At 47.6% G+C, this 18,978-nt stretch overlaps 3 protein-coding genes across 3 annotated transcripts in view; 1 reads left to right on the top strand and 2 right to left on the bottom strand.

Annotated features, from left to right (window-relative positions):
- Nucleotides 1–5,681, top strand: part of tgfbi (transforming growth factor, beta-induced) — an 8,806-nt gene extending 3,125 nt beyond the window's left edge. Inside the window, 13 exon segments of the mRNA XM_044039838.1 lie at nt 800–947; nt 2,406–2,552; nt 2,634–2,775; nt 2,868–3,080; nt 3,171–3,308; nt 3,417–3,559; nt 3,812–3,948; nt 4,035–4,165; nt 4,718–4,842; nt 4,926–5,028; nt 5,112–5,179; nt 5,388–5,412; nt 5,492–5,681. Of these exon segments, the coding sequence (XP_043895773.1) occupies nt 800–947; nt 2,406–2,552; nt 2,634–2,775; nt 2,868–3,080; nt 3,171–3,308; nt 3,417–3,559; nt 3,812–3,948; nt 4,035–4,165; nt 4,718–4,842; nt 4,926–5,028; nt 5,112–5,179; nt 5,388–5,412; nt 5,492–5,553 (1,582 nt within the window). The 3' untranslated portion in view covers nt 5,554–5,681.
- exosc3 (exosome component 3) lies at nt 370–9,989 on the bottom strand. The gene is made up of 5 exons (XM_044039836.1): nt 9,707–9,989; nt 8,800–8,949; nt 8,019–8,170; nt 7,711–7,944; nt 370–385 (listed from the first exon to the last, which is right to left on the bottom strand). Exons 1-4 carry the CDS (start codon nt 9,929–9,931, stop codon nt 7,737–7,739), a joined length of 735 nt encoding a protein of 244 aa, XP_043895771.1. The 5' UTR covers nt 9,932–9,989; the 3' UTR covers nt 370–385; nt 7,711–7,736.
- Nucleotides 9,990–11,482: 1,493 nt separating this feature from the next.
- On the bottom strand, nt 11,483–18,007 carry b4galt1l (DP-Gal:betaGlcNAc beta 1,4- galactosyltransferase, polypeptide 1, like). Its single transcript, XM_044039833.1, has 6 exons — nt 17,232–18,007; nt 16,245–16,480; nt 13,417–13,604; nt 12,967–13,089; nt 12,417–12,521; nt 11,483–11,913 (listed from the first exon to the last, which is right to left on the bottom strand). The coding sequence occupies exons 1-6, from the start codon at nt 17,542–17,544 to the stop codon at nt 11,784–11,786; spliced, it is 1,095 nt and encodes a 364-aa protein (XP_043895768.1). The 5' UTR covers nt 17,545–18,007; the 3' UTR covers nt 11,483–11,783.
- Between the last annotated feature and the right edge of the window lie 971 nt (nt 18,008–18,978).

Genomic DNA, 18,978 nt, shown 5'->3' with positions numbered 1-18,978 from the left:
ACACACACTACCACAGTCAGACCACACACACACACACACACACACACACACACACACACACACACACACACACACACACACACTGCTTAAGGTTCACACACACACACACACACACACACACACACACTGCCTTACGGTCAGACACACACACACACACATTACACTGCTCTAAGTCAGACACACACACACACACACACACACACTGCCTATGGTCAGACAGACACACACACACACACACACAGACACACACACACACACACACTGCCCACTGCAGTCAGACACACACACACACACTGCCCGTCACACTGCCCACAGTCAGACACACACACACACACACACACACTGCCCTCATGGTCAGACAGACACACACACACACACACACACACTGCCCACGGTCAGACACACACAGTAAATCCCTCCTCCACAGATTTTCTGACTCCACCTCCCTCCCTCTCTCTCTCTGTCTTTCGCCCTGCCTGTCCCTTTCTATCTCTGTCTCTGTCTCTGTCTGTCTGTCCGTCGTCCCTATTTCTGTCTCTCCCTGTCCATCTGTCCCTCTCTCCTGTCTCTCTGTCCCTCTCCTGTCTCTCCCTGTCCCTCTGTCCCGCCTGTCCCTCTATTTCGTCCTCTCCTGTCAATCTGTCCCTCTCTCTCCCCTGTCCGTCCCTCTCTGTCCCGATCTGTCCCCTCATTTCTGTCTCTCCTTGTCCCGCCTGTCCCTCTCTCTCGGCCCTCTCCCTCTGTCTGTCTCTGTCTGTCCCTCTCTGTCCGTCTGTCCCTCTGTCCGTCCGGTCCCCAGGGATCGGACGCCTCGGTCAAAAGAAATAGAGTTGTTGGAACTTCTTCATTATCACATGGTAAATCACGCTGGCGCAGGGTGCAAACCGGATCAGTCCTTCCGCCCCATGTAGGACTTTGACGTGCATGTGCACCACTACAGCAACGGGGTCAGCACACACACACACACACAAACACTTAGCATTAGCCCCTGAACAGTACTTAGCTTAGTGTTAGCCCCTGAACAGTACTTAGCTTATAAAGAGTAGCCCTGAACAGTACTTAGCTTAGGTTAGCCCCTGAATGTCCCTTAGCTTAGCCCTGAGTATAGCTTAGTACTAGCTTAATATTAGCTTGTTTTGAACAGTATTAGCCCCTGAACAGTACTTAGCTTATTATTTCATTACATGTAGTAATGAATCAGTACTTAGAATGAATCAGTACATCAGTACTTAGCTTAGTGTTAACCTGTGAACAGTACTTGGCTTAGTGTTAGCCCCTGAACAGTACTTAGCTTAGCATTAGCCCCTCTTAACAGCAGTCTTCAGCTTAGTGTTACCTGAACAGTACTTGGCTTATTAGCCCTGAATAGTACTCTAGCTTAACATTAGCCCTACTACTTAGCTTAGTGTTAGCCCCTTAAGTGCATCTTAGCTAGCCCCTGAACAGTACTTAGCTTAGTGTTAGCCCTGAACAGTACTTATCTTTTAGCCCCTGAACAGTAGCTTAGTGTTAGCCTGAATAGTACTTGCCAACATTAGCCCTGAACGGTACTTGATGTTAGCCTGAACAGTACTTAGCTTAGTGTTAGCCCCTGAATAGTACTTATCTTAGCGTTAGCCCCTGAATAGTACTTAGCTAACATTAGCCCCCGAACAGTACTTAGCTTAGTGTTAGCCCCTGAACAGTACTTGGCTTAGTGTTAGCCCCTGAATAGTACTTAGCTTAACATTAGCCCCTGAACAGTAGCTTAGTGTTAGCCCCTAACTTGGCTTAGTGTAGCCCTGAATAGTACTTAGCTTGCCCAGCTTAGTGTATAGCCCTGAACAGTACCTTAGCTTGTTAGCCCCTGAATAGTACTTCTTAACATTAGCCCCTGAACAGTACTTAGCTTAGTGTTAGCCCCTGAATAGTACTATCTTAGCTGCTAGCCCCTGAACAGTATCTAGCTTAGTGTTAGCCCCTGAACAGTACTTATCAGTAGCCCTGAACAGTACTAGCTTAGTGTTAGCCCCTGAATAGTACTTAGCTTAACATTAGCCCCTGAACAGTACTTTAGCTTAGTGTTTAGCCCTGTTAGTAATAGTACTTAAGCATTAGCCCCTGAATAGTACTTAGCTTAACATTAGCCCCTGAACAGTACTTAGCTTAGTGTTAGCCCCTGAACAGTACTTGGCTGAGTGTTAGTCCGAATAGTATCTAGCTTAACAAGCCCGAACAGTACTTAGCTTAATGTTAGCGTGAACAGTAGGCTTAGCGTTAGCCCCTGAACAGTACTTGGCTTAGCGTTAGCCCCTGAACAGTACTTTTCTGGCGTGGTTTGCTGTGAATGCACCTTTAACAGGTCATGTGACCCGTCTCCATGGTTACTCAGGTACTTACCACCTCCCCTCTGTCGCCCCCCTCAGATTGTGACGGTGAACTGCGCCCGTCTCATCAAACCAGACCAACACGCGACCAACGGTATCGTGCACGTGGTGGACCGCGTCATCACCGCCATCTCCAACAACGTCAACACGTTCATCGACGTGGACGAGGACCTGGAGACACTGCGCGTGAGGACCGCCGCGCATCATAACGCAGACGCGCTCTGATGATGTCACTCACCGACTTCCTGTGCTGTGTTTGTTTATCAGACGGCCATCGCCGCCGCCGGGCTGACCACCATGTTGGAGAGCGAGGGCCAGTTCACCATCTTCGCTCCCACCAACGAGGCCTTTGAGAAGATGCCTCAGCAGACCCTGAACCGCATCCTGGGAGACCCCGTGGCACTGAGAGGTGACCAGCAGGGGGCGTCTGTTTTATAAGAAAACCACAAGTTAACGAAACCTGAGTGTGATGTCATCCCACCTCTGTCCCCGCCCCCTCAGACCTGCTCAACTACCACATCCTGAAGCAGATGCGCTGCGCCGAGTCCATCGTCTCCGGGACTCCGATGGAGACGCTGCAGGGGACCGTGCTGGAGGTCGGCTGTGACGGAGATCACATGACCCTCAACGGGAAGGCCATCGTCACCAAAACGGATCAGCTGGGGACAAACGGCGTCGTCCACTACATCAATGAGCTGCTCGTCCCCGACTCTGGTACTTTACTGTAGTACTGTACAGTGTACAGTAGCAGTACAGTGTAGTGTAGTACTCATACAGTACTCGTGGTCCTGGTTTGTGTTTCAGCTAAAACTCTGCTGGAGCTGGCTGAAGGCTCTTCTGTTTCCACGGCAACCAGACTGTTTGTCCAGGCCGGTCTGAGTCCACAGCTCGGCGGCTCCGAGGCGCTGACTCTTCTGGTCCCACTCAACGAAGCCTTTAAAGGTAATGCTTGACCTCTGACCTCTGACCTGCAGAGAACACTCACATCCTGGTGTCAGATTGTCCATCTGTCCATCCACAGACAGTGATTTTTGTTTACCTCTCTCTCAGGAGACGTGTCCATGTCTCCTGACATGAAGAAGCTGATGACCAATCACGTGCTGAAGGAACGTTTGTCCTCAAAGTCTCTGTATGATGGACAGAAGTTGGACACACTCGGAGGAATCTCACTCAGAGTGTTTGTCTATAGAAACGTATGTCCACTCACCTGTCCACTCACCTGTCCTCTCACCTGTCCCCTGACTGTGGTGGTCTCCTTGGTGGCTCCACATGTTTCAGGTCCAGGACTCGTGGGAGGTTCATTTTTCTGCTCAGTGATGAACTCTGAAAACCACAAGTTTCCTGTTTCCCACGGCAACTAAATCATTCCAGACACTGTGTGTGTGTGTGTGTGTGTGTGTGTGTGTGTGTGTGTGTGTGTGTCTCATGTTGTTGTTCTTCTTCAGAATCTCTGTATAGAAAACGTGTGTATTGCCGCTCATGATAAAACAGGACGTTTTGCCACAATGTTCACTGTGGACAAAGTCCTGGCTCCTCCCACAGGGACGATCATGGACGTCCTGAAGGCTGACGACCGCTTCAGGTGACACAACACACAGACACACACGCAGACACACACGCAGGCACACACACTTGTAATAAAGGTGTGTGTGTGTGTGTGTGTTCCAGTCTCCTGGTTGGAGCGATCCAAACAGCAGGAATGACAGAGCTGCTCCACCAGCAGGGGGCGCTCACGTTCTTTGCTCCCACCAACGATGCCTTCAACGCTCTGCCACGACCTGAGCTCAACCAGCTGCTGCGTGAGTGTCCACAAAAGGACAGAGAGGACAACACACTGTTTCCATGACTCAGCACAATCATATCAACTCTCAGTCAGCTTCCATGACTCAGCAGAATCATATCACCTCTCAGTCAGCTTCCATGACTCAGCACAGTCATATAAACTGTCAGTCAGTTTCCATGACTCAGCACAATCATATCACCTCTCTGTTTCCATGACTCAGCACAGTCATATCAACTCTCAGTCAGCTTCCATGACTCAGCACAGTCATATAAACTGTCAGTCAGTTTATATGACTCAGCACAATCATACAGATTAACCCTCATAGTTCGACATCTCAAAAGCTAACATTGGTAAAAAAAACAAAACATTGCCACTATTGATACCAGGCCCCCTGGGCTCTCCAGGTGATTCCAGGTGATTCCAGGTGATACCCCGAGGATTTGGCCATACATAAATTGGGAGGTGTTACCTAGAAGAACACATGGTAAACTGCTGTACAGGTGATCAGCAGCAGCTGTGGGCGTGTCTGTACAGGTGATCAGCAGCAGCTGTGGGCGTGTCTCTGCAGGTGATCAGCAGCAGTTGTTGGCGGTGCTCATGTCTCACGTTGGCGAGGGCGTGCTGGTGAGCGGTGGAGTGAGTTCTCACACCAGAGTCAAACCTCTGCAGGGAGGAAAGCTGGAACTGGGCGTGGTCAGTGACACTTCTGCTGACTCAGCAATCAATCTTGCTGACCTCTGACCTTTAGTGCTGACGGCGCCTCCTCTGTTTTCCAGAGGAACTACACCGTCTACGTCAACAAGATCCCAGTGACAGACGCCGACCTGATGGCCACCAACGGAGTCGTCCACGCCGTGGACAACATCGTCAAACCTCTGCGTGAGTGTCCAAACAATAACAGACAGGAAGGACATCTGCAGAGGACACTCATGTCCAACACTTTTGTCTTTGTGTCTCTGCAGCTCCAAAGGTGGACAGAGAACAGGCGGACGGACCGGCGCCGCCGATTGGATCAGCTACGTCCTCCAAGGTAAGAGACACTGAGAGACACAGAGAGACACAGAGACACAGAGAGACACTGAGAGACACAATGAGAGACACAGAAACACACTGAGAGACACTGAGACAGAGACCCCTCCCCCTCTCTGGTTGTCTTTGTTACTCATCTTCTGTGAAGAGACAATTACATTAAATATTGGGACATGTTGGACGCTGACGTCTCTCTGTCTGTCTCACAGGTGGAGTCTCGGAGCTTCAGGGACGGTGAGTTACTTCCTGTTTGAAAACCTGGTTGCCACGGTGCGGCACGGTTGACCTTTGACCTGTTGTCTTGTTGTTTCAGACGACCTTTTCTCAAAGGTCATCAGGAGCCACACCAGCAGGACGATGTCCCGGGGTCAGTGAATGTCCCGCCTCCACATAAGTCACACATGTCACTTCCTGTTTACTGTAAAAACTGTCAGAGGTCAGAGGTCAAACACAGCATGAGGTTTTTTCCCGTTTTTTGTAAAATAAAACAAATATTTTAGAAATGCGCTGAGTCATCTGAAACTGTGTGTGTGTGTGTGTGTGTGTGAGATAAATGAACATATGAAATACATTATTTTCACATTTTAAATATTTTACTTCATTTATTTTTATTAAAATAGACATGTATGTGTGTGTGTATATATACACACACACATACAGATACAATGAGTGTGCGACTTTAATATAAACTAAAATTCAAAGTTAAAATAAATCAAACATTAACAATATACAAACTTTCAGGGAAAACATTTCCATTAAAAACAAAATGACACGTCAACAACAAATGACAGCGACAGACCGAGGTAACGCTGCCCTCTGCTGGACACTGTGAGGCGGAGCTTATCACCTCTGACGTCACATGTTCACACACAAACCACATGTTTGAATTCTAAATGAAAACTTTGTTCAGGACATTAAAAGATTTATTTCACGTTTATGTTTGTATTCTCTGCTGTTATGTTCCACCCAAATGCATTCTGGGATACACGGCTTTCCAACGCTCATGGATGTATTAGAAGAACTGGATGTAGCTCCGCCCCCTCCGCCTTCAAGATAGTTTTGTCATGGTGGCCACTCGTGGTACTGCAACAACAAATACTCACGCGGCCCAAAAAGTAAAGCAATTTTCCCACTGAGAACAATAGTAATAGAGACGCGTGTAAAAGTGTCCACAGGACATCCGGAGACATGGACACAGGACATCCGGAGACATGGACACAGGACCATCGTCTTTATATTCTATATTTTGAATTCATGGAGTTTCACATTTGTAAAACCTTCCTAAAGGCCATAAAGAGCCCGGAAACATCTTATTTCTCCAGTGACGTCACAGCCGTGTACGAGCTCAGCAAAGCGCGGTCATGTGACGTCTCGGAAACGGCGGTACGATGTGAACACTGATGCCGATGTGAGGCAATGAAGGGGTTACTTTTTTTATTTTTAAAATACAAAGACAAAACAGGTTTTAGTTATTTATTGGTCATTTAGTTTATATTAACGAGTGCTGTGTGGATTCATAGTGATGAACACATGAACGACACTGTTCATAACGGTCCGGATGAATGTGATGAACATCCATGTGATGAACACTTGAATTACACGATCTGTTCATCCATTTGATGAACACATGAATGAGACTATGTGTTCATCCATGTAATCAACACATGAATTACACGATCTGTTCATCCATGTGATGAACACATGAATGAGAGTATCTGTTCATCCATGTGATGAACACATGAATTACACTATCTGTTCATCCATGTGAAGAACACATGAATGAGAGTATCTGTTCATCCATGTGATGAACACTTGAATTACACGATCTGTTCATCCATTTGATGAACACATGAATGAGACTATGTGTTCATCCATGTAATCAACACATGAATTACACGATCTGTTCATCCATGTGATGAACACATGAATGAGAGTATCTGTTCATCCATGTGATGAACACATGAATTACACTATCTGTTCATCCATGTGATGAACACATGAATGAGAGTATCTGTTCATCCATGTGATGAACACATTAATTACACTATCTGTTCATCCATGTGATGAACACATGAATGAGACTATTTGTTCATCCATGTGATGAACACATGAATGAGAGTATCTGTTCATCCATGTGATGAACACATGAATTAGACTCACATGGGTCACAAACATGTTTGATGTAAAACAAGATCATTTTATTTTCCACAGACGTAGAACACACACACACACACACACACACACACACACACACACACACACACACACACACACACACACACACACAGACTCTACAGCGCCCCCTGTCGGACCCTGGAGAACAGCTGGCGTCTCTGCGAGCAGCTCATGGTGTCACAGCTCTGCAGTAAGTTGGCGAGGACGAGCGTCTTCTGGACGTCGGCCGCTCGCGTCCACACGCGTCCGTTCATCCCGACCACCAGCTCACAGGGGAGGAGCTTCTCCAGGTCAGAGCGCAGCTCGCTGCCGGGCGACAGCAGCCTGAGAGGGAGGGAGGGAGGGGTTATTGCTGACCACACACACACACACACACACAGACTCTACAGCGCCCCCTGTCGGACCCTGGAGAACAGCTGGCGTCTCTGCGAGCAGCTCATGGTGTCACAGCTCTGCAGTAAGTTGGCGAGGACGAGCGTCTTCTGGACGTCGGCCGCTCGCGTCCACACGCGTCCGTTCATCCCGACCACCAGCTCACAGGGGAGGAGCTTCTCCAGGTCAGAGCGCAGCTCGCTGCCGGGCGACAGCAGCCTGAGAGGGAGGGAGGGAGGGGTTATTGCTGACCGTTACCATGACGACAACGAGTACAACAGCCGACGCCTCACCTTCGCACGAGTCCCAGAGAGACTCTGAAGAGAAGCCCGCCTCCTCCGAACACGCCCATCCCATTGGCTCGTCCAGAACTGTCCATGCACGTCAGCTCCGGCTCCATGTCCTTGTTCGCTACGATGAACTGAGCGAAGACCAGGTCCCCGACCTGTGGACAAACCAGACTCCTCACTGACTCCTCCCCCTGTGTGTCCCATGGATGTAGAACTGGATAGAGCTCCGCCCCCCGGTTCACTGAATTCCGCGTTTATTTGCGGGTCGTGTAGAGCATGAGCATGCGCAGCAGTGTTACTCCCATGATGCCTTTCAGCTACGTGAACGAGCCGTCGCGCTCTCGACTTACTCGGCGCGTTAAAAATGTAAAAGAAAACTCGTCATTGTCTTCATGTATTCACATTTCTCGTAAAGTGTTCACATCGCACACTTCCCTGAAAGTAGCCGTTCCCACGACGTCACGTGACCGCGCTTTGAAATAAGAAATAAGAAATAAGATGTTTCAGGGCTCTTTAATAAAAACTAACTTTAACTTTAGAGTCTTTAGGAAGGTTTTACAAATATGAAACTCCATGAATTAAACACATAGAATGTAAACATCTATACATGTCTCCGGATGTCCTGTGGACACTTTTACACGCGTCTCTTTTACTATTGTTCTCAGTGGGAAAATTGCTTTTTGGGCCGCGTGAGTATTTGTTGTTGCAGTACCACGAGTGGCCACCAGGCAGAGGGGGCGGAGCTACATCCAGTTCTTCTAATACATCCGTGGTATGTCCTCACCTGAACGTTGGGTCTGTTCCTCTTCGTCGCTCCTTCAAACGACAAATACGTCAGCGACGCCTGCTCACTGCCTCCAAAGTCCACTTTGAAGACGTCTCCGGACTTTGCAGCGACCACGCCGATCACTGTCTCCCCTTTGACCGGGACATACTGGAGGACACACAGGGACATACTGAGGACACACAGGGACATATTGAGGACACACAGGGACACAGTCTCAGCTCTCGCGCCTGTTGTTTCTTCTACTTTTCTACGTTTAAAGGTTTGACAGAGTCTGCTGGGACGGAAGTAACGTGCATGAAAGGGACGGAAGTGTGTGAGGACAGAGGAACTTCTCTCTCATGTTCAAATCACTGGGACTCACTGGGACTCTCGCGGACTCACTGGGACTCTCGCGGACTCACTGGGACTCTCGCTGGGACTCACTGGGACTCACTGGGACTCACTGGGACTCACTCACTGGGACTCACTCACTGGGACTCACTGGGACTCACTGGGACTCTCGACTCACTGGGACTCACTGGGACTCACTGGGACTCACTGGGACTCTCGGACTCACTGGGACTCTCGCGGACTCACTGGGACTCTCTGGACTCACTGGGACTCTCGGACTCACTGGGACTCTCTGGACTCACTGGGACTCACTGGGACTCTCACTTGGACTCACTGGGACTCTCGCGGACTCACTGGGACTCACTGGGACTCTCGCGACTCACTGGGACTCACTGGGACTCTCGCGGACTCACTGGGACTCACTGGGACTCTCGGGACTCACTGGGACTCTCGGACTGGGACTCACTGGGACTCACTGGGACTCACTGGGACTCTCGGACTCACTGGGACTCACTGGGACTCACTGGGACTCTCGCGGACTCACTGGGACTCTCGCGGACTCACTGGGACTCACCCGCCACTGCTGGGAGTCGATCCAGAACACGTTGGGCTCTTTGTGGCGCAGGACGCCGCTCTTACAGACCAGCAGCCGGTCTCCGCTGCGCCTCAGACCCGGTCCGCACAGAACCTTCTCCGGCCTCACGGTGTCCGACAGAGAGATGACGCCGTCGGTGTCGCAGCAGAACTCGTCCCCCGGCAACAGAACCTGACCCACTCGTTCTCTGAGCGCGGAGTCCATGATGTGAGCAGCGGGGACAGAAATGAAAGTGACACCGGAAACGGAAGTCTGTCCTGCGATCTCGAAGAAACAACACGCGGCTCCATTATGGTTCCGCGGTGCTGGTCATAGAATAAGAATATCATGGAAAAGTTGATTAATGTCAGTAATTGCATTATATTATATTATTATATTCATTCATTCATTCATTACACACAGACTGATTTATTTCAAATGTTTATTTCTATTCTTTTTGATGATTATGAAAACGATGAATGATGATTATAATATTATATTATATTCATTCATTCATTCATTCATTACACACAGACTGATTTATTTCAAATGTTTATTTCTATTCTTTTTGATGATTATGAAAACGATGAATGATGATTATTATATTATATTCATTCATTCATTACACACAGACTGATTTATTTCAAATGTTTATTTCTATTCTTTTTGATGATTATGAAAACGATGATGATTATAATATAAAATCCCAAAGTCAGGATCTCAGAAAATTAGAATATTACTTAATATTCTAATTTAGAATATTAAGTAATATTCTAGAATATTAGAATATTACTTAATATTCTAATTTGTAGTATGAGCATGTACAGCACTCGATACTTGACTGAGTGCAGCAGAGTCCACCGGTCTGTGGCACTGCTCGGGTCTTAGGAGAGAGCCCAGGTTGCTCTGATAGTGGTCTTCAGCTTCTACACATATGTGTACATATTATATTTAAATACTGATACAATGACCGTGCGACTTTAATATAAATCTAAAATTCAAAGTTAAAATAAATCAAACTTTAATAATATCCAAACTCTCACGTCAACAACAAATCGATGGATCACACCGAGTGCGTCATGATGTCATCAGGACAGGCCGAGGTCACGCTGCGTGTGCAGAGGCGGAGCTTATCATCTCTGATATCTTAATACACAAAGCACATGTTTGAATTAGTCGACTCTTTTACTCTCAGTGGTAAATTGAACGAATCTTTTTTGGAGTCATTTCGTTCATTTTTACAGCAGGTGGCGCTGTTGCCCTCTTGTGGGCAACATGGTATGACAATGACATACCTCCGTGTCATTGTTGTTTTAACAGCAGCGGTCACGTGACCTGAGGACGGACGCACAGCTGAGTCCTGAACTCATCATTTCTGTTTCCTGCTGAGAAATGGGCGTGCCTCACTCACACACGTGATCAGAGACTGACTTCAAGGCACAACACGAGGAAGATGAACTTTTTATTGATTAAAGACAAAATATTTGGTCTGAACAGAGTAACACACACACACACAGACACACAGACAGACAGACAGACACGCAGACAGATCTTTGGTTCAGCTCTGATAAGGACACTTGAGATACAATCAATAATCAATGACTGAGCTGATCAACAATCACCTGAACCAGCTCTAAACCCCGCCCCCTCATTACCCACAAGTCCTGGTTCACAGTGGATGTGTCATCGATGACTTTGTTTCTGACACACACACACACACACACACACACACACACACACACACACACACACACACACACACACACACACACACACCACACACACACACACACACACGATGCTCATCTCTCATTGGTCAACATGGACATTAAAACATGACAGACAGGTCCAGAGTGAACCAGGACTAACCCCGCCCCCACCATCTGATTGTCTGACTGATTTTCAAAATAAAGGCTTGTGGTTGTGCAGCAGCGGAGGCTTGTGATTGGTCACACTCAGCGTCCAATCACAGACGTGTTCTCCAGAAAGAAAGAAAAAAAAACTGAAAACACAATCAAACAAACGTCCACAAGCCAAACATTCAAGAGTCACATGACCACGAGCGGCGGCGGCGGCGTCACGGTTTCCCGACGTCCACTGTGATTTTAGTGAACAGCTCAAACTTCTCTGTGTTCACGACTCTGTACGACAGAGAGTTAATGCCGTCTTTGAGCATCGTCTCTCTGGTGTGAGCGATCCTGTCAAACCTGAGGACACACGCACACACACACACACACACACACACAATGAACATGAATTGTATGAAGATCAAACATAAGCGTCACATTTTCATGTTTTAACAATAACGACATTCAGGACAGTTCATGTTCATCAGTGTAATATATTTACAGTATTTACTGTTTACTTTTGCTAGCTGCTAACTCAATGCTAACTTCTTACCCTCGTGTTCCTGTTGCCGGTGTTTGCGACACATCCGACTGCTCCGACCACATGCTAACATCCGCGCTAGCTCGCACTAGCTCTGCATCATCACCATCAGCGGGTGAACGAGCCGCTCTCCGCATGACGTTGTTAGCGTGTGGACAGACACAGACGGTGGCTTTGAGGGTTCAGGTGACCTCACCACCCCATGTGTTCACGTATTGACCATAAGATGTCACTGTTGTGCTTGAAAGCTCTATATCGTGTCTTTGATACGCGTGAAAGAATCTATTTAAAATAAACACACACACACACACAGTGACGTCACCTCTGAGGGTTGGGTTCGTTCTTGTCGTCACGTTTGTGTCGGATCATGCGACACTTCCCGACCTCGCCGCTCGGCCTGGAGATGGACATTCCTCTGGACACCAACCTACAGATGGGACAGGAGACACAGTGAGGGACAGGAGCATTTCCCAGCATGCACCACTGTGTCCTGAGGTCACTGGTCATTAAACCCGTAGACGTCAACGTGGAAGTAAATATATATTGAATAGCCACAAGGGGGCGACTCCACTGCTTTCAAACATGAATCATTTCAATGGAGCTCATGGTAACCATGGTAACCATGGTAACCACGGTACATGGCTAAAGTTGCTTTTACATTAAACAGTGTGTGGTTGATGCTAAGCTAATGCTAGCACCAAGTTGAAATCAAACCCAGTTTCCAGACCAAAGTGAAAAAACAACAAAGACGTGAAACCTTTCTTCTCTATTCAAAGTCCTACTGATGTCATTAAGAAGCACAAGACTGTTCTCTGACATCATTGTGACATCATTGTGACATCATTGTGACATCATTGTGACATCATTCATACCTGTTGTAGATGTCGTCGTCCTCTCCGCCCCAGCCCCAGTAGTTGTTAGGGAAACCGTTGATCTTCATGTACTGTTCTTTACTCATTGAGGACACGCCCCCAAAGTACTGGTAATAAGGAAGTCTGCAGGACAGAGACAGGAAGTCAGACTTTTATTTTGAAAATGATTGTTTAGTACTGAGCTGCAGCTCGTGCGTGTGTGTGCATATGTGTGAACAGGAAACAGGAAGTGAGCGGCGGAGCAGATGGTGTCAGAGGAACTTCCTCTGTCAGTACTTCCTGAGCACATGACAGGAAGTTAACTCTGACCTCTAGAGGAGCCACAACCCATTTACACACATCACATAAAATTCTCAGGATATAGTGTGTGTGTGTGTGTGTTCACCCAAGGGGGGCGGGGTCAGGGACAGGTAACCTCTGACCCCATCATGTGACCTGCTGAGCACTGACCTGAAGCCAAACTTGTCCATGGAGACTGACAGGTGTCTGGGCTGACTGAAGCACCTGTAAGTGTTCCGGTCGTCCATGGGGATCAAGTCCACGTCACTGAAGACGAAGCACTCGTACTCGTACTCCTTCAACGCCTCCGTGTAACCCACGTTCAGCAGCTTGGCCCGGTTAAAGATCTCATCCCCGTCCTGACCAGAGAGAACACACCTGAGTCCAGACCAACACGCACCAGAGTCCAGAACATGCACCAGAGTCCAGAACAACACGCACAGAGTCCCAGAACAACAGCACCAGAGTCAGAACAACACCACCAGAGTCCAGAACAACAACGCTGCCAGTCCAGAACAACACGCACAGAGTCCAGAACAACACCCACCAGAGTCCAGAACAACCACCCAGTCCAGTACAACAACCGCAGAGTCAGAACAACACCACCTGAGTCCAGAACAACACCACAGAGTCAGAACAACACCCACCTGAGTCCAGAACAACAGACAAGCAACACCCACCAGGAGTCAGAACAACAACCCAGAGTCCAGAACAAGTTAGTCAGAACACTCAGAGTCCAGAACACACACATAGTCCAGAACAACACCCGAGTAGTCAGAACAACACCCACCTGAGTCAGAACAACACCACCTCCAGAACAGTCAGAACAACACCAGTCAGAACAACACCCAGAGTCCAAGAGTCCAGAACAACACCAGAGTCAGAACAACCGCCACAGTCCAGTACAACACCATCTGAGTCAGAACAACACGCAGAGTCCAGAACAACACCACCTGAGTCCAGAACAACACCCATCTGAGTCCAGAACAACACCCACTGGGTCCAGAACAACAAGAGTCCAGAACAACACCCACCTGAGTCCAGAACAACACGCACCACAGTCCAGAACAACACCCACCTTAGTCCAGAACACGCACCAGCTGATGATACACAACATGTTTCTACACTGGGGCTCTTATTGTGAAAAAAAAGGACGCTTAATGTTGTATTGTGTTTGACTTCCTGTTCCGCTCGTGCTGAATTGAATAACAAAATCGGTGGAAGATGGCGCGACTGAAGTGGATCTGATGCCTCCATGTAAACATTACATCACATGTCATTTAGCAGACGCTTTTATCCAAAACCACTTACAATAAGTGCATTTAAACATTTGGGTACAAATAAGAGCTAGAAGTAAGTAAGAGCTTCAAGTAAACCAAACTATGAAGTGCTAGTCGTAAGTGCGACTTACAAGCAACTTTTTTTGTTTGTTTTTTGTCGCCGTCGTCTTAGTCGAGGTAGAGTCGGAGGAAGTGTGTTTTTAGTCTGCGGCGGAAGATGTGGAGGCTTTCTGCTGTCCGGATGTTGATGGGGAGCTCGTTCCACCATTTGGGAGCGAGGACAGTGAGTAAACAGTGAGTAAACAGTGAGTAAACAGTGAGTAAACAGTGAGTAAACAGTGAGTAAACACATGCAGTATAATCCCGGGTTGATGATAGCAAAGATTCTCAGTGAGGTTCAGGTCTGGACTCTGTGGTGAAAATCATGTCTCATTCTCCCTGAACCACTCAATGACTCCTGGACCTGGCCTCGACCTGACCTAGACCTGACCTAGACCTGACCTAGACCTGACCTGAACCACCTGACCTGGCCGAACCTGGACCTGGACCTGGCCTAGACCTGGCCTAGACCTGACCTAGACCTGACCTAGACCTGGCCTCGATCTTATCCGGACTTGGCCAAGACCTGACCCGGACCTGACCACCTGCAGCACACACACACACACACACACAGATGAATAAATAATAAATGCAGGATATAGAAACAAACACAAATGAACTGTGACTGAGTTTGAAAGAAATCATTTATAATTGAACAGATTACAGATTAACAGATGAATTAAAGTCAAAGCATAAATCAGTTTAAAGAATATAAGGATGAAGAACAACGTGTTCTTCTGTCAAACACTGTAAATATGTTCACATTTAGTTTGAAATCATCAGCCATTCATCCATTCATCTACAGTTCAGTCTGTCCTGTGATGGTCAGGTGATCTGTCCAGGTTGTGACTCCGCCTATCGCCCTATGTCAGCTGACGCCCTCACGACCCTCGCGTGAGGATGAAACGGTGGGAGATGAATGAATGAATAAGTCTGTGTTAATGTGAAGTACAAACAGGAAACAAGACAAGGAGAAAAAGTAGAAGAAGTGCATTTACCAGAGCCACACCTGCTGCTATTGGCTGAGACACAGGAAGGGGGCGGGTCTCAGTGTCTCCAACCACAGCCATTGGTCAGAAATGCTTGACATGCAGAGATAAGAGTGGCATGAGAAAGAAATGAGGAAGAGGAGGAAGAAGAAGAGTCGAGATCAAAGAGAGAAGAGGTAAGTAAACACATCAGTCACACGTTCATCCAGCAGATTACTGAGTACACACACACACACACACACACGTATACAGTTGCAAGTATGTGAACCCTTTGGAATGATCTAGATTTCTGATCTTCATCCGAGTCACAACAACAACAACAACAACAACAACAACAACAGTCTTCTTAAACTAATACCTGACAAACAATGACGTGTTTTGATGCTTTTATTGAACACTGACAGTGCAGCGTGGCAAACGTCTGTGAACCTAAAGACTAATGAGTCCGGAGTCAGTGACACGAGGTTGTTGGTTTAACTTTCCCTGCCCAATAAAAACAAACACGTCTTATTGGCATCACTTGATCATTCCAAACGGTTCACTGTGTGTGTGAGTCAACACTGCGGTCTAGATAATCCCTACATTGACAATGAACAGCTAGACACATGAGGACAGAGGACAGAGGACGTACCTGGTTGATGACATAGATGCCGTAGTCCAGCTGTTGTCTCTGGAGGACAGGGTGCAGATAGTGCAGCCAGTATTTCAGATGCTCGTCACGTTTACGGAACGGGATGATGACGGCCACTTTCTGCTGCGCCTCGCAGTCTCTGGGTTTGAAGCGTCCGCCGAGACGCACGTCCCCGTTGTCCCGCTTGATCTGGTCCAGACTGACGGGGACGTTAAACTCCACCCGCAGGGGACCCACTGAGGACAGACGAGAGGACACTTGTGTCAGAGACAGAGGTGAGGACAGACATGCAAACAAAACAAGTAATGAACAAGAACAACACAATCAGACACAGCCACGCCTCTGTCTGCAGCATAGCCCCGCCCACAGCAGCGTCTGATTGGTTCCACGCTGACACAGCATGAGTGAGGAGGATGACGTTCTAATAAACATGTTTAACACTTGTACTGCACATGAATATCAGTTATCGTCTCTCTCTGTGTCTCTGTCCCGCAGCATCTCGTCTGTCCAGTCTGAGGACACGCTCCACATGTTTGACACCCGCTGACGTCAGCTGTTTGTTTAGAGCTTGTTACATTTCTGTCAAGAGTCTTCACATCATGTTCTACAAAGAAGGACAGTGTCCCTCACACCACAGGACAGTGTCCCTCAGGACTGTGTCCCTCACACCACAGGACAGTGTCCCTCAGGACTGTGTCCCTCACACCACAGGACAGTGTCCCTCAGGACTGTGTCCCTCACACCACTGGCAGGAAGTCCTGATGACTGACTGATTATTGATCACACTGACTCAGTGGAGGTGAATTACACGTGTCATCATGTAGAATTGATTGATTGATTGATTGATTGATTGAGAGCCAGTGTTGAGTTAACTTAGTTTAGGAGTAGTTTAAATGATTAGTGCAGGATTACTAGTTGCAGTGTAATCTGTGAACAGTAGTTAAACACATAGTTATTGGTGAGTTATTGATTAGTGATCACACTGACCCAGTAGAGGTGAAGTTTCAGGACACTTCTCCAGCTTCCTCTCCCCGGACTCGGTCTCCTTCTCCCGGGCCTCCTGCTGCTGGATCTCAGCGGGTTCATGTGTCCGGTTCAGGTCGGTGACTGTGACCTGGTTCCGCTGGGTCGCATTACCGTGGTACTGCTGGTTCTGGACGAAAGCGAAGCGGGTGTCCAGGGAGCGGACGTAGAAGACGACGGTGACGGAGATGTGGAGGAAGCAGAGCAGCACCACCACCTTACACACGCGGTGCAGGAGGTGGAAGTTAGCCGGGTCTCCGGGCCTGGACAGCGGCATCAGAGCAGAGTGTGAGCCGAACACCGGCGCCGGTGCTCGGCTACAGAGAGGAGAGAGGAGCCGAGCAGCAACAACCAGAACAACGTGGACGTTAACTGCTGTGGTCAGCTTCCATCTCCTCTGACGTCACATTCAACGACACGGTGTCCGGTCAAACACGAAAAGGTTCCGAAAAGAGTCGGAACAAGTTTCCGGTGAAGCAATTCCTGGTCCGTTAGCTGAAGCTAACGCTAACGGGTTCGTCAGACGCGGCCGCTCCTCGGTTCCGTTGAATTTAAAACAAAAAAAAAAAACACAACAAAAGGCTCGAGGTTAGTCGAATTCTAACGAACAAAGACGCGTTTAAACGAAAACTCGGACGAAAACGAATCGACAGAAACCGAACAACCGCGAAATCACAGCGACGACGAACAAGTTTGTCCACTTTTTACTGACACTTGTTCTTCTTCTTATCTGAGGTTTATTGACAGTTGGCAAACAACCATGTGGTGCATTACCGCCACCATCTGGTGTGGAGCGACTGAACCGTTACTACAAAATAAAAACAATCATTCTATATATGCAGATATACACAACTACAACAATACACACACACACACACACACTGTGTAATGTCTCTGTCGTGGTGACAGTGGCTTGAGTTGTGTCCAACTTACATTTGTGTCCACAAGTGTCCGAGCTTGTATTGAATACTGTGATTGACAACCTCAAAAAAACGTCTTACGCCAAAACTGAGCAGAGCTTCTTAAAACGGACTCGTCCATCCAACTGTTAGATACTTCCCGTCCACATCTTCCACTCCCTTTATCTGTCCTAGCTGTCAAAGATATCAAAGTGTCCATGGTAGCTTTCATCTAAAGAACAAAATAACAGAAGGGACACAAAGCCACGCCCCTTTCCTTGTGAGAAGAGTTCATTTAGTCAAAGACTTAGTAACTGAACTAACTTAAGCCTGGCTCCTACTTTTCCCGACCCCTCATTGGGAGGCTAAAAGGCTGCCAATCACTCCAAAAACAAACAAACAAACAAGGAGGAGCCTAACATACATAACCCCTCCCCCCCACTACACTTCAGTAGTGTTATTTCACAGACGAGACAGAGCTTCTCGACGGCTCTTTCCAGGGTGCTTGGTTTCCAAGTCCCTTTGCATCTTGACCCAAGGGTCATCAGCGATCATCACTTTATCTCCACAGCTCAGGTTTTGAGCAGCACTCATCAGATGTACACATATATGAACCTAAAATAGAAGCTTATTGATTGAAACATTGATTTGTTTTAAAAGCTTTTAATTAAGTTTGAATCAATTCCATACCGTTCAACAACACGACAGCAAGAACAACAAAAGAAAATGTATTAATATAACGTGAGATTCGGTCTTACCTTTAGATTGTAAATCCATGCGCCTAATCCTTCTCCAAGAATATCTCTGTAGAA

This window comes from Solea senegalensis, linkage group LG12 (genome assembly GCF_019176455.1).
Source record: "Solea senegalensis isolate Sse05_10M linkage group LG12, IFAPA_SoseM_1, whole genome shotgun sequence".
In the NCBI taxonomy this organism is placed as follows: domain Eukaryota; kingdom Metazoa; phylum Chordata; class Actinopteri; order Pleuronectiformes; family Soleidae; genus Solea; species Solea senegalensis.
This window is presented reverse-complemented; position numbering and strand designations above follow the sequence as displayed.